Source organism: Amphiura filiformis, chromosome 12, assembly GCF_039555335.1.
Source record: "Amphiura filiformis chromosome 12, Afil_fr2py, whole genome shotgun sequence".
In the NCBI taxonomy this organism is placed as follows: Eukaryota; Metazoa; Echinodermata; class Ophiuroidea; order Amphilepidida; family Amphiuridae; genus Amphiura; species Amphiura filiformis.
In genome coordinates, this window is record NC_092639.1 from 9,496,418 (window position 1) to 9,512,955 (window position 16,538).

General features: G+C 37.9%; 1 protein-coding gene across 1 annotated transcript in view; it reads right to left on the bottom strand.

Moving 5' to 3' along the window:
* LOC140165759 (gamma-aminobutyric acid type B receptor subunit 1-like) overlaps positions 1-13,682 on the bottom strand; it is a 61,264-nt gene extending 47,582 nt beyond the window's left edge. Inside the window, 2 exon segments of the mRNA XM_072189080.1 lie at positions 3,328-3,465; positions 13,364-13,682. Coding sequence (XP_072045181.1) covers positions 3,328-3,465; positions 13,364-13,663 — 438 coding nt within the window. The 5' untranslated portion in view covers positions 13,664-13,682.
* Positions 13,683-16,538: the final 2,856 nt, after the last annotated feature.

Genomic DNA, 16,538 nt, shown 5'->3' on the forward strand with positions numbered 1-16,538 from the left:
AATTTATGATTGGTTTAGTCTAGAAAATACAAACTTTTCCATACAAAACTACCCGTTGTCATATTAAACACTGTAGTAAGTAATGCAGATGTCTTCAAAATCTAAAAGTTACTGTAAAATTTTAATTACTTATCCTATCATAGTCAAAGTATAGATTTTCTGAAGGGAAATTTGACGAGGAATCTAAATATGGACACATTTTTTCTGTATGGGTTAGGGGGAAAATGTTTAGGTTCAAAATATGTTGAATTGTAAAAAATCTAACATACTTTGGGACACCCAATATTCCTAGATTACCAAACAGCTGTGATTTTGGTTTGTTCCTAAGTCAGTTGGCTCTCCATATCCTCTAACCAAATGAATGTTGTTTACTTCCAGTTTATTACTGTAAGTTGGTAATAAGCAATGCATTGAGTGACCCTTTTTTATCAAAATCTTTTTTTATTCCACCCTGTATAACTTACAGGTCACCCTGTATAATGAGTTGAAATGTATATATTTGAATTGCTTATGCCTTCAGCTTTTCAAAAATGTATACCTTTGCTAGTTTAGGGTTGATGATTGTCGAGATAATCTAATTAGAAACCCGGTTGGTGTAAAAATTCATAATATTTGTCATGTAACGCTAATGGTGGCGAGTTCAGAACACGGCCTTAAAACACCAAAGTACGAATATTTCCAAACATCTAAATTAGCTAAAAATTAGGACATGTTACAAAACTATATTGTCTAGAATTTTAGAAGAGTACTTTTAATATTGGCCGGTTATTTTTCACACAGCGACGTTAACTAGGCAATGTACTATTACCTATAACATTAACTAAAACACCAAAGTACGAATATTTCCAAACATCTAAATTAGCTAAGGTCACCCTGTATAATGAGTTGAAATGTATATATTTGAATTGCTTATGCCTTCAGCTTTTCAAAAATGTATACCTTTGCTAGTTTAGGGTTGATGATTGTCGAGATAATCTAATTAGAAACCCGGTTGGTGTAAAAATTCATAATATTTGTCATGTAACGCTAAGGGTGGCGAGTTCAGAACACACGGCCCTAACTAAATGGCAACCAAGAACAGGGAAAAGATCAAGAGGAAGACAGAAGAGGATGACATTACTGCCTACATGGGACCTACATGGACAAGAAATGCAAGAGACAGAGAACAGTGGAAGAATCATGAAGAGGGCTACGTCCAACAATGGTCGAACACAGCCTGGTGAGTGAGTGAGTGAGTGAGTGAGATGACAAGCTTAATACAGGGGTATTAGCTGTAAGTCATGTAAGTGATGCGTCTGCTGCTTTTTAGTTGTAGAAGTAGTTGTAGCTGCTGCGCTCTCCTTCATTTCTATCATTCGTACTCTCCTTTCATTCTCCAAGCTTCACTTCTAGTTCGTTTGGTTAAAATGTTGGTAAATGTTGGTGATGTTGTGACGATAATTTATTTGCATAATTGAATATTGATTATTGTGCTTTAACGTTGTACTGAGCAACATTGCTGGCTATAGCGGAAAGGTGGAAAGAGAAGCAGAGTGCGTTTTAAAGAAAAATTCAGAAGAACATTATGCTTCTGGTCAAGACCATCAAACAAGTTCCAGCTCACAACTTCCTTATGGTAATGGGTGGCTCCAATGCAAGAGTCTGAAAAAATCCCACAAATTTCCCTACTATTCAATCAACAGAAATGGAGATTTGCTACAGACACTATAAAGAGAATGTGCTGAAAATAACAATTAATGTGAGCCCCTACAAGAAATAAATACAGATTATTGACATATTATACGTTACCATCTGGTTTTAAGACCCAACCTGTACAGCCTTGTTTGCAGGAAGTGGAGGAATGGCATTCTCAATAAAATTATTGTTGCACCTACAACCAATTGCAAACATTGGATCTGATCACCGTGTTGTTTTGGCAAAAGTACCTCTCGGCTTACATAACTGTCATAACAAGATCAGGTTTTGAGGACGGGTTACATGACTGCGGACATTCTTTATTTGAGCAGTTTAGTTTGTTATAGTGGTACAAGCTTGTTTTTCGATCAGTTTTGAATACAAAGGAGATGTTTGATACCGGTCTATAGTTTTTGAAATCATTTTGGTCAAGAGATGGTTTTTTGATGAGTGGGGTAACAATAGAATGTTTTAAACCACTTGGAAAAATACCTGTTGATAGAGAACCATTGATGATTTGAGTTATGATTGGTACAAAAGAGTCAATATTTTCTTGAAGGAACCATGTCGGCACAGGATCCAGCGAACACGGCTTCGTAGCAGCTTTATTTATCATCTGGCGAACGTCCGTCTCAAATAACAGATCAAACTCAGAAAGAGAAGGAGAGCTAGGTACAGACCCTTCAGAGTTAGGATCAGTCAGCCCATCTTCAAGCGAGAGATCAATAGCTTTGATCTTATCATTGAAGTAAGTTGCAAAGTCATTGCTGAGATCCTTTGCCGAATCATGGACTGGAAGCTGTTTTGTAGTTTTATTTAGTAAGCCATCAACCTTCTTGAAAATAGCTTTGCAGTCTGCATTCTGAAATTCATGCTTATAGTACACCTGCTTGGAATGTTCAATCAGCAAGTTTATGGCATTCCGCTGCTCAACATAAGCTTGACGATCTGTTTCAAGCTGCGACTTTCGCCATCGTCGCTCTAGTTTTCGACGCAAACGACGAGCCTGATGTATCTCATCATTGTACCATGGTTGTCTACGTCGAGCATGCTTGACTGGAGCATGCTTATCCAATGTCAGTGTGACAGCAGTCTCATAGTGAGAAACCAGATCATCGACGTGATGGTAATGAGTCGGTAATACGAACTCTTTCTCAAGATCTGCTTGGAAAATTTCTCTGTTCTCTGTTAACTTAATCCTGGATCTTGGACGGTTTACATTTCTGTTGATTTACATTGAACAGAACAACATGATGGTCTGAACCTAATCGCAAGTCCACAGTGCAATTGATAACAAGATCTTCTTGCTGAACAAGATCAGCTTAACAATCTGAACACACCCACGGGAGATCAATAACAACAACAAGGCTTAACGCAGTTAAACTCTCTCCTACTAGGCATATACGAAGATCGAATCTTTAGTTTTATATAATGGTGATTTTCACAAAATAAATAATAGAGTAAGTGTAAGTGAAGTGAATTGTCTGGAATCGATAAGTTTATGTTTCATTCAGTGGAAAGGGTATTATCTTTAAAAGTAAACTGATGAAAATTGCAGCAGCTATACGCTAACAATTATTTAATAATTATTATATACAACAACAAAAGGTGAATCATTATTATGCAAACTTGCTGTTTCTGTAATCGACATACCGTAACCATATTCCAATGATAAGCAGTCGCAGCGATGGCTTGAGTAGCAGTGGAACATCCTCCGCCAAGTAACATTAATTTCTGCGGTTTGGAGAAGATCTGATCAAATAACACTCTCGTCCCCAAGCCTGCCTCGCACTGAAAATAAACAGAAGAAACAGAAGCAAAATGCAAAATCATGTAAAATTATTATAATGGTACATGACAAACCTTAGTGAGTAAGTAACATCTTTAGGCGACAATGGTATATAGAAAATATAAGATCATCATCGTCGTTGTCGTCATCGTGGTTGTCATCATCATCATCACCATCATCACCATCAGAGACCAAACGACAATGGATGTAAACTATTCTATAAACTGAAAATTTGAATAAATAAAAATAATCATCTTAATGATGAGAGGAACACATTGGTAGGGTTTTTAAATAGGTTGACCAACTATGACATTTCACCCCTGGCAAAAGGGGCCATTTTGGATTTATGTAATTTAGTCACCGTCCCAAGTCAATTTTCAAGATGATGTCCGGTGACGATCTTGAATACTTGACCTTCGGTACCTAACCTTGACCTTGAATTGAAAAAATAACATCAGAAATGGATTCTACATACCCCAGAACCCCTTAAAATTGTTATTATACATCGTTCTAGGACAATTGGTTCAAAAGTTCGATTTTCAAGATTGCGTCCAGTGGCCATTTTGGATTTATTTAAATTACCAGAGTCTAATTAAAACTATAATTCTTCAAACCCTATGGCATTACAAATCAACAAAAGAAAAACGTCATAGGAAAGAATATTTCTAGGTTCAGGAAATGACAAGTGGACTAATGGACCCTCGGAAACGAGATCAAATATACCGCGGCAACCTTTTCCTATTCATGTTTGTAAACCCAATCAATCGAAGTATTATTATTGTCATAACTCTATTGTCGAATTCGTTCGAAATGTCACCTATAGCTTTAGGGGATTTGGCAGTTAACCAGTTAAGCAACAAAGGTTAATTTATGATTGTTTTGATTACATTTGTGATTTTGTTACCAAATAAAATGAAACTGGCGTAATATTCAAGTTACAGAAAACCTTTCCAGAATTCACAGTTTCCTTGATTTTATTGGTGATATCTTATCACCTGTGAATTATAATATGCCTATCCGGGTTTAAAATACTTCACCCGTATGATGAACTACATCGTTGGTATGTATCTAGTTTATTTAAGGTTAACAACTATTTTAAACTGTTGCGATTTGGCAGTTCACAGCATCTTGCGAATGGTAGTGAGCTTTGGCAACAATTGCATTGATCATTTTTTAGCGAATGTGTAGAAGAATTCAAATATCACAGATATACTTTTGTACGTCATGTGGTTCTTGGGTTATGTTGTAAAGAGGGCTGAAACAACAACAATTTTGTAAAACGTACATAATTCATTAACAGCAATAAATCAAGTACGTTTTCAAAGTATATGATTTGTAGAATGAACTTTTGCAAATATTGATTTTTACTGCTTCGACCAACAATACATCGTGTACCCTTACGCACGTGGCTCACGTCTGACTCAGGGTGTGGGGGCTGTCGCCACAAGTCAGTTCGGGGGCACTGCTAATTCAAAGACGTCTCTGATATCAAAGACTCTTCAGTGCCGAGACACCTGACAGTATCATAATTCAGAGACGTCTCATAAATCACATACTCCCTAGTCTCAAAACCCAGCCGCAAACGATATTAGTAAATGTTGGTGAACGTGAACTGGCGCAGCGGGAATAATTTTGCGAGTAGGCCTAATCAGGGTTGTAGCTAGCCCAAGTTGAGTGCAATTCATGAATCCAATTCATGAATTAAAGCGCAGGCTCGGGTACACTCTTTATATTAAACGTGAGAAATCGGGGAATGCTAAAAGACATTTTGTTGCTCTTTATCATAACTTTGAGCTTAAATGCTGCAGAATAACTGTGCTTCCTCGACGACATTTTGCAGACTTTCATTTCTCCGTACACATCAAAACTCAACAAGTCATGTGGTGATGAATGCACCAAAACTTTTACATTAATATTTCATAGAGTATTTATACTTGAACTGCAACATTATATGGGGAGTAGTAAATTAATTGTTCAGGCCCCGACTCATGGAAACAATTTCAACCAATACCAAGAAGAAACTAGAAACATTTTTATTCACTATTTCATTAAAACATTTTTATTTCCCAAAATTATTATCATCGTTATTATTTACAGGGCGTTTCTAGATTCCGAGACGCCGGGGCTGAACTGAACAAAATTTCAAAATGTTGAACATCGGCGTGGCAGCGCCGCTAGGGTTGTCTGAGGGGCGATGTGCCCCCTCACCCCTCCGAATTAGACATTTTTTTCAATGTGAAGGCCCCAGTGGAGCCATTTGGTGCAACATGTTTATTGGTTATTTTCGGAGCAATATACTTTTTACAGATTTCCAACTGAGCTGCAAATTTTAGTTTTAAATGAATAGGCCTACTTGTGCTCAATAACTCCTACAATTCAGCCTAAGTGTAGCCTTTTTTTGTTTTAACGCAAGGGGTGCTTGAGGGGGATCTGCTATAATAGGCCTATATGGATACTTGCAAGTTAGCCTTTTCTTTTTGACGGAGAAGGGTGCCTGAGGGGGATGTGCTCTCTCAGAAGTTGGGGAACTTTTCAAAAATTAATGAAAGGCACAATAAAGTCATTTTGTGTAAAAGTTTACACTTATTTATTGGTATTATTTTCGGCATAATAGATTTCAACGGACCCGAGTTGTGAGGGGGGGGTATTATCCTCAAACTAAAAGCCATTTGGTGCAACATTTTGCATTAGGCCCCTATTATTATCTTATTTTTCCGACCATCATGATTAAGCATAGCCTATAGGCCATTATAATCATGTCATGCTAATGCATAATATGTATTTTAGAACGGATTTCCAGTGGATGCGATTTCCGTGTCACAAATTTCAAGCATGAACATATGATGCGCAATAACTCAGAACGTAGGCCTACTCTTCTTCTTTTCTTCCTTGTTTTCTTTCCACTTTTCTGCCTTTCTTTTGCCTAAAAATGCCCGGACATTGAAATGAGGCTGGGTGGCTGTGGCAAAACAAAATTTTCATCCCAGTTTGGCTAATATTTTGTGCCGATTTTTGTAACATTTTCGTCCCAGTATTGGTATTATTTTATATTTGTTTTCAGTTTTCGGGATATTTCTTTCTTTCAATTTTTGGGAAATTAGACCGAAAAAGTAGGCCTTTTCCTTTTCCCTCCCTTTTCCGTCCCTTCGATTTTTTAGGGGGCACTGTCTGTATACCTTACTGCCCCACTGGCTTTGCCCAGGCCCGTACGCAGGGGGGGGGGGCGTGCAGTGTGGCAAAAGGAAAAAAAAAGTCCAAAGTTTTGGGTAGAAATCGCACTACCCCCTGGAAAAAGGTCCACCTTTTAAAATCAGCACCCCCCTAAAAGAAATAATGCGTACGGGCCTCCTTTTTAAGACCCGGGGGCTGCAGGCCCCAAAGCCTCACCCCCTGGGTACGCGCCTGGTTTACCGTAATTTGTTGATCTATTTTGAGCCACCTGATCATAACATAACCCCACCCTTATTAATAAAATACAAGTGTCCATATTTTATCCAAATTCATCCCATGCATGTGTACAAGAGTAGTCAGGCCACGAGGTTAGGCCTGAACGTTTCCGTAGGGCCTACCATTTTTCCCCAAGTAATTTTTGAACATATTTTTGAAAAGGTGCCGCCAGCGTGCCGCCACAATGCGTGCCAAAAATCGCTCCCTTCCCCCTCGTTGACTGGCAAAAAATTCCTTGTCCCCTCATTTTTTGCCTTGCCAAAATATTCACCCTCCCCCCATGAAATGGGATTTTTTTACTTCAAAACGTTGGAATTGGGCCGTAAATGGCTCGATTTTGCAATCTAAGTATTTTCTGAGACCATTTGTCAGAATTTGCACAGATAGATATGATGTTTGCACAGATAGATATTTCCTAAACATAGGAAAGGATGTTCTGATACATTCACCTTCGTGCCGATGTGCTGCATCTAGCGCCGAACTGTCAAAAAAGCACGACGTATGTGATATCACAGACCCCGTATGTGAAATCACTGACCCGTCTGGGAGCACATCTGACACGCCAAATTGCATTCAGAAATTATACGAGGAGTGAACTTCTGATATCAAATAATTTGGATTTTTTTTTAATTCGCGATATAATACAACTTTTATACCAAATTATTAAAAAATGACTTTTTTTACATTTAACAGTCCTTAGTCCTTCAAGGAGGACCACGCTCCATTTAGTACGATAGTCCACGCCGTCAGGCGTGGGTCCTTCTACATTCGACAAATCCTTCCCGGAAAGTCGGGGGAAATGTCAAACTGATTAACCACGCCTGCTGACAGCTACTAATGATATTCAGCCAATCCGATCGACTGAATATCATCAATAGCTGTCAGTAGGTGTGGCGTGCCTACCTGCTACCAGAACACTAGCTTCCAGCTTGGGATTGACACCAGTATTGCGTAACAAAATTGATTATTAATCCTCTTCAGTTGCATATGTGTTAACGCTATTATAATACTCGGTTTTCTTCTTACCCTCAGTTCACTGACCTGTAGGAAGCACACAATCAGTTCCTTTTGTCATCACTACATTTAATATTGTCCTGGTTAACCACGATTCGTTGCTATTTTTGTAGAGGTTGTGCTTGAAATTATTGATTGGCTACAAACAAAGGATTTGAACCGATGTTCTTCACCGTAATCATTGGGCAGTGCAGTCCATTCAATTAAATGTTGTCATCAACCTATTTGATCGTAGTGCATTTGTTATGTGTGTGAGACGAACTGTCTCGGTAGATTGCAATCATGCTTTTGTTGAATAGATTTGAGTAGTCCGCCATATTTACGGTATGATACGTCATATGCACATTCTCTATTAATTGTGATAGTTGGCCTATTCGGTTAACATGTTTAAGAAAAATATAGAATTGGAGGACACACGCTTCATAAAAACTTTGGGTTTCACTCATTTAATTTACTTTAAGGGGATATAATACCATGATTTTCATCCCAATGACATAGTTCAATAACCTCAATTAAATACTCAATAGTGCAAATTTGACCTCAAGTTGCAGAGTATGAGTTTTTGTACCCATATTTTCAAAGGTCATTCAAAGAATATACAAATGTATTGGGGTTAAAGAATTGTGCCCTCATCAGATGAGCATGTTGTGGATCCTAGTGTAAGACCATGAAGACCTACCAATTGAGAGACTGATTATAAATTGAGTGGTTGCTAATTTATTCGATTACTTAATTGATTGATATTTTAACACTAAGATACGGTACATTAAGGGCTGTGCAATAATTATGAGCCCTGGGGAGGGTAAAATTTGGGGGGGCAAGAATTTTTGGCAAGCTGAGAAGGGTGCAAGCGATTTGTGGCACATATTCTTGGGGCGCCTTTCAAATAAATCGCTCTAAAAAGGCTTAGGATAAACGTACAGAAATGCTTAAATATGCAAATTTTCCTGCTCGCTGCGCTCGCAGTTTGCAAATTGGGATCCTAAAAATTTGGCATGTTCAAGGGGGGGGCAAAGAATTTTTGGCGGTCCGAGAGGTGGGCAAGCAATTTTTGGCGGACCGTTTGGAAATTTTACCCCCCCCTTGCTCATAATTATTGCACAGCCCCTAATTACGAGACTACAATGTAATTTTTTAATAATCATAATTAATGATTATTAATTGATGCTTGATGAGTAGTTTTTAAAATGCTTGACTGACTATTAATTCATATGAATCTAATAAGTTATTGTGATTCTATTTATATTATTATATTATATTGATTGACAGGATGACCATATCAATTAAATGATTAATCAATCAATTCATTAAATGATTCTGATTGTTTTCTTGATTGTTTGTTGAATACTTTATTGGTTGGTTGAATGAATCAACGATTGAGTGATTAATCTAAGAATCCCTTGAACTTGAAGAACATTTTGCAACCATTTTTCGAAAATCGGAGTAACTTTTTATTTTTCACATGCAAATTGACCTTGGACCTGTCGAGCCTCAAAACTAGGTAACTTATGTATGTGTCCTACGTGCAAATATGTTACACTGTGATCCTAGACCCAGGCAAATAATTTGACATGTTTTTAGTGAATTTGGGTTAATTTTTTGCCTCCTATATGACTATGAGTATGTAGGGTGTTTGAGGGTCTTTTTTGAGGGTCACGGAGTTCCAACTTGCCGCTTGATGCTTATATAAGCACATTTCAAAAATAGAACCAGACTAATATAATGACACTGAATTTACAAAATAAATCAATATGATATCACGATTTAGGCCTACACTGGTCTATCGAAACCCAGCTACTTCAAAAGTGTGAAGTGTTTTGATCCATGCAATCTCAAAATCAATCGATTGAGATGACTAGCGTACTAGTCCCAGTTACATAACAGATGCAGTTAAATGATGGGCGGGGTTATCAACCATATTTGGAGTTATTACGTTGTCATTAACTGAGTTGGTTCAGGTCACTGCTTATGGTAATTCGAGTGCGCTGCTGGGGGTAGAGCACGAATCTATAAGGACCAACGCCTGACGGCGTTGATTATATTGCTAAATATTGCGTTGGTCCTGTATGGACTAACAGTCCTCGAAGTAACCTCTTGGCCTATAAATCTAATGATATGTACCGTAATTGAAATGTATAGCTGGGATAAAAAACCGACCATCAATTGCAACTTTTAACCTTTTGTATTGAAAATTGTACATAATTTTCCCAAAATAATGAAATTTCATGTGCTTTTCTGGCAAATTGCATAATGGTTTCACCAATCTGTAGCATTATGCGATTCACTGATTAGTGGGTTAAAGCTAGAACAGACGGATAAATGAACAAATCACGATCTGGGTTCAACCAGATTTATGCAAAACATCTCAAGTTATGATAGAACATTCATGTGATTCGGCTGGTTTAAAGAAATTCAAAATGTAATAAAATATAGAACTCATAAATAATATTCTTAAAATAAATTTTGTCTTCTCAATTTACAAAACAAATCGGGTTTGAAACAAGGAATTTTCCTTTTTGTAGGGCCTATATAGCTATTAACAACTGATGTAATTCATATAGGCCTCCATATATCGGGCAAGTTTGTACATAAAAAATAATTATTAGAAAGCAAAATTATACTTCTACGCTACTCAAATTTGGTACACTCACCGGAGCGCTTTCCCCGGGTTGACCGGCGCGCCGCGGCGTCTTCAGCGGATGCTACATGCTATTGCTCTGAAGATTGTTGTTGCTAGTGATGTAGCTCTACGTGCTCTAGGGCACCTCCGATGACGTCCGGTGAGTGTACCAAATTTGAGTAGCGTAGAAGTATAATTTTGCTTTCTATTTACGTTTACCGCTACGTATGAATATACATCATTATAAAATTATGACAATATTATTGAATAGTCCGTGGTTTACTCTTTTTTGTTTTAACCAAAACTTCTGCATTGCTCTCTTTCTTTTAAAATGATGCTCGTTTAGGCAAATGCACAAATCTATAGAACGTTTCAAGGTTTTGTAATGAAATTTGGTGAAAATGTTATCCTCATGAGTAAGGTGCAGCGTGATATCAAGGTATACAGGGTGTCCCATAAAAAATTACCGAGTGAATAAAATTGAAGGCATGTCGAGAAATGGACATCAGGATCAAAAAATTAAAAATGTAGCGCATAGCCTATTTTATTGTGCATCACGTACGAAAATTTGATTCGGTTGCTGCTTGCGAAGAAATTAACGATTACATAATGCGCGCATCAATGCAGTTCATTCCAGGTTTGATCAACAGGCGCTTTTTCATACTCACTCAGCGCTTCCTAACGTTTGATTTCTGTAATTAGAAGGTTTCCAACTTTAATTCTTAGGTTTCCAAAGAATATTTGAGCCAAGAATGACAATGATCAAGTGCTTACAGCTTTATAATAACAGGTGATTTTTGATATCATGCAACATTAATGTTGATTTAAACTTTGCATTACAATTTATTTGAAATATTCCAAAAATGTTAATGTGTGTGAGAAATATTCTAAGCCAGCTAAAATTCTTTCTGCAATAATTCTTTATACAACATTTATATCAACATTAACGAAAAAATATTTACAAGTACCGAGCATTATCTTACATGCAAGGTTTTATTTTTTCAATATCGTGCAGGTTTTTAAATTTGAACAAAACCTAATTAAATGTTTTGCAAGAAACAGATTGTTTAGAAAGAACGAAACGGATTTCACCGAACAAAATATAAAGTCCATTGACAGTGTTTACCACTAGTCCGCATTGTGTTGAATGATCTTTCTTTCGAACTTGGAATGAAGTGAATTGACGCATGCGTTATGTAACCGCTCATTTCTTCGCAATCAGTCGATGGAATCCAGTAATATTAGCGTATAAGATGCACAATCAGATGGGCTACACGCATTTATTTATGTTTTTGGATTCTGATATCTATTTCTCGACTTACGTCCAAATTTATTCGCCCGGTAATTTTTTCTGGGACACCCTGTATGATATATTATTACTGCAAAATAATTGTGATATTTCCCTCGGGATGGCACTCGAATATGAACATGATGAAAGTGACGTACCTGTGAACCGGGGTACTAGACTAGGGTATATGTCGAAAAAAGGGGTTATTCAGTGGTGGCACCAAGAAAATGGATGTCATTAGGCCAAAAAAAAAAGGTTGTCTCAAAACTCGCGCGCGCATTAAAACTTTTTTTCCGAAAAATTTTGGCGAAAATCTGATTTTTTTTCTCAAAATACCATGAAAAAGTCGGGAATAAAAAAGTTTTTAAAAAATCGCATTTCGCATTTGTTTTCAAACCACTTGTGAGCTTTGAGACAACCCTTTTTTTTTGGCCTTATGTGTGGAAACGCTAAAAATTGAGTATCATTGACCGTGAAAAATAACTTTCTGGGCAAAAATTTACAGATTTGGTGTAAATTTCTAAAAAAATTATTATTATTAAAAAGATTATTGGGTGTAAAGCTGATGAACAAAGGATGTCATTGGGTGACAGATTTGCTGAATGAAAAGGGGGTATCTATTGACAGGCACATGACGAGTGGCCACCCCCAGATATATTTCATAACAAAGTCTTTTTAAAAGACAGTTCCTGTTGGCAATGGCCTGTTTCTCATGTGCAGCTTTCTAATGTCTTATAAGGTTTGGACATAATATGACACAAATCTTGACATGGGGTCGTGAGTGTGCTGCTGAAAATGAATTTCAGGGGTGCAAAATTGCCGCAAAAAGTGGAAATTTGCTCAATTTTGGGATTTTACTGGGGGAAAGAGTTCTGAATAGGGGATTTTACCACTCCCCCATGCCCCCACCCCCGTGGCGCCTCCACGTCTCCTTCAAAAACCATTTTGGGGTAACCTACAATAGTATTCCAGTTTTGCTTCCGCCACCGGTAACTATGGTCTTGTTCCAAGAAAATGGTGTAGATTATAATACTGTATCACAATGCCCGTGACGTGACTAAGCTATCCAAAAATGAAAATGAATTGAGCATCCCTGGTAGTTGTCCAAATTCTTCGATTCATTGAAATCACCGCAATACAATCAAGAATACAATGCCAAAGCCAACCAATTTAATCAACTTTACACTGACATTTAATTAACTAGTGTTGTCAGTATAACGTATACTTTCATTTCTTCTGTGTGAATTCAATTTTGATAGAATTGTACAAAACAGAAAATAACACAAACATCGGTGCAATGAAAACATTAGCAACTATTTAGAGACATGTACGCATGAAAGTGTGAAACGATTCCATTTTGGGGTGATATCTCTTTAAATATTCAAAAAAAAATTCAAAGTGTCCAAAAAATAACAAAAACAAAACAAAAAGACAAACAAAACATCCGTAAGTAAATAAGAATACATTAATCGTAAAAGCTAAGAGCTGTTAAGGCACGATGTGATGCAAGAAGATTATTATTTTAACTTACCTGCGTGTCGTTCCAGACCATCTTTAGCTCATATCCAGGAAGAATATCTTGCCGAGAATTGATATCATCCAATGCCATTTCCACGACAGGAATTACCCCACTGCCATCCCATCCACCACCGAATGGAAAGAAGGCTCCAACATACAACGGGATTCTATTTGACGCATCAAGCTCATGATCCGAAAGTCGAGGGTCCTGGGTTGCGTTTAGTGATGCCGGAGTTTGAGACAGGCAGAGTGAGATAAGACTTACAAGTCCTAAACAAAACGTTGTCAATTTTGATATGAGTCTGCAAGGCATGTTTACGACGTGTTTACCATTCGGCAGCTATGTCAGCAATATAGAATTGTCCGAGTGTATTATTGGCACGCTCGCTTCAAACAATTATGGGTATGTACAGTCAATGAACAATTTTTGTATCACTTCGTTGGATTCAATATGTCTGTCTGCGCATGTGTTCACTGTGTAAAATTTATAATATGACGTCACTGTCAGATTCATAGCGTAGCATAATGGTACTCGCCGGTGCGTTGGTGAAACGAGGTAAATGGTGCAGGTCTGGTATCGGGTTCAATTCCAGGCTGTGGCAACTTGTTCGGGTATTGGCTAGGAAGAAGAAAAAAGCCATTAAATTCAGACTCTCCCCATGATTCATTAAAAATTGGGTGGTGAGTCATGCCTATTGTCGTATTCAGTTTCGATAAACTAGTATTAAGAGTACATTAGTAGTAATAAATTATGTATGAGTGACATAAAACAAATATTAAATATCTTTAGGAGCGTTTGGGCAGTATTTTTTGTGGGACATGAGAGCACATCAGACATATCAAATTCCATTCTGAATGCGAAGAATGTCCTACTGATATCAAATAATTTTGACTTTTTGAAAACGATGTAATACACATTTTATGGCAAATGGTTAAAAATTGATATTTAACAGTACTCGAAGTAAACTTTATATATCTAATGATGTGCTAAAAGTGCACTGCACTGTGCACGATCAAATGAAAATGTAGACCTTTTGTATTGATGATATGGATTTTGTTCCCAAAAATACCAAAAAAATTTAGGTCTTTTTGGGGGAAAATGTATATCTTTCATATGAAAGGTCAACATTTTCAATTGTTCTGATTTGATATCAGAAGGACATTCTTCGTCTTCATGCTAACCGGGGCTAGTTATTGAAAGTTAGATTTTCATCAAAAGGAATTTGCACCTTGCATTCCATGGTTAGAAACCAGCTTCACGTCATTATTCCAAGATGTTGGAGGACGTCCTCTTCCTCGTCTGCCTTCCAAGGCCCCTTGCAAAATCTGTTTTTCTACACCTCTATGTTTCCTGACAATATGGTCAAAGTAATCAGCTTTCTCTCCATTATACTGCTTCTGATGGTTAGACTTGTACCAATCTTGTCGAGGATCCTGGAATTTGTTCTCCGGTCTTTCCATGTCACTTGTGGAAGCCTCCTGTAACACCACATCTCAAAAACATCTACTCTTTTCCTATCATTCTTGGTCAGGCGTACCTCGAGGTCAATGGATATGCCTCTGCTTTTCCATATGCTTGACATGCCCTGCAGCCTGCACAGTTGTCCTTGCAATAGCCAGTCTTCTCTTAATTTCAGTTGTGCTGTCACCACTGTTGTTAATCATTGAACCCAGATATCCACCTATCACAAACTCATCACTTTTCCGCTCTCTGTCTACAACCATTATTTTTGTCTTCTTTGTGTTCAGGAGAAGGTGTTTTTCTTCGCTGGCCTGTTTGATGCGCTTCAAAAGATCAATCAGTACTACTCTGCTGCTACAAATAAGAGTGGTATCATCGGCGTACCTCAGGTTAGTAAGTCTTGTACCGCCAAAATTAACCCCACCTTCAAACCCCTCCAAAGCTGTTCTCATTATGTCTTCAGAGTAGATGTTAAATAGGTTTGGTGATAGCACACAGTCCTGTCGTAAACCTCTTCCAATCTTGAACCAATATGTGTCTCCACTATACTTGTTCTGACTGCCGATTCTTGGTCTTCATAGAAGCAGCTGATCAGATCCACAAGATGACTTGAGAAACCCATCTTTTTCATAGTTTCCCACATCTGAGGGTGGCTAACACAGTCAAAAGCTTTACTGTAATCTATGAAGCACATGTAAAGAGGAAGTATATGCTCTCTGCATTTCTCAATCACATTCCTGATATTGACAATTTGGTCCCTAGTCTCATTTCCTTCACGAAATCCTGCCTGCTCATCGATATTTCTTGCTCCATTTTGTTCTTCATTCTTCATGATCTTCAGAAGCACTTTACTTGCATGACAAATCAGGCTGATGGTCCGGTGATTGGCACACTCTTTCAAATTTCCCTTCTTTGGCAGTGGAATAAACACTGCCCTGCACCGGTCTCTCGGTCATTTCTTCTTTTTCCAGATGATACCACATAGACGCCACATTAGGTCTATCCCTTCTTTCCCAGTTGCCTTCCACAACTCAGAAGCTACATTATCAATGCCAGGTGACTTGGCATTTTTCATTTGTTCCATGGCAAGCTCAATTTCAGATCTCAATGGTGGAGGTTCTTCCTCACTCGTTTCACACTGTACATACACCTTGTCATCTTGTGCCTCAAACAGCTGGGAACTATACTGAATATACTTTATGTCTTCACTTTCGGTAAGAGTGTTACCTTTCTCATCATTTATAACATCCATCCTGGGGGTCCACTTCTTAGTAAGTTCTTTGGCAATACCAAAAGCTATTTTTGAGTCACCCTTACATCTTTCCATTTCCACACACTTCCTTTCGATGTAGTTTCTTTTGTCCTCCTTAACACTTTTGGAGACCTCTTTGTTTAATCGTGCCCATCTTTCCTTTCCTACATCTGCCTTTGCTCCCTTCCTGTCATCAGCTAGGTTTATGGTCTGCTGAGAGATCCACGGCTGTTTCCGTTTCTTCTTTCTGGGGATGTACTTCTTTGCTGTACTTTGGACTGCTTCTTTCATGTCTTCCCGCAATTAATTTGGGGTCTGCTCCTCTTCATTAATTAACTTTCAGTAACTCGTCAAACTTGTTCTTCACACCTACTGAATATTGAGTGGTAATTTAGTCAACATCATACCTGGTAGGTGGTGCATTGTCTCTCTTAGCTTTCAGTTTTAGTTTCACTAACACAGTCAGCGCCTGGT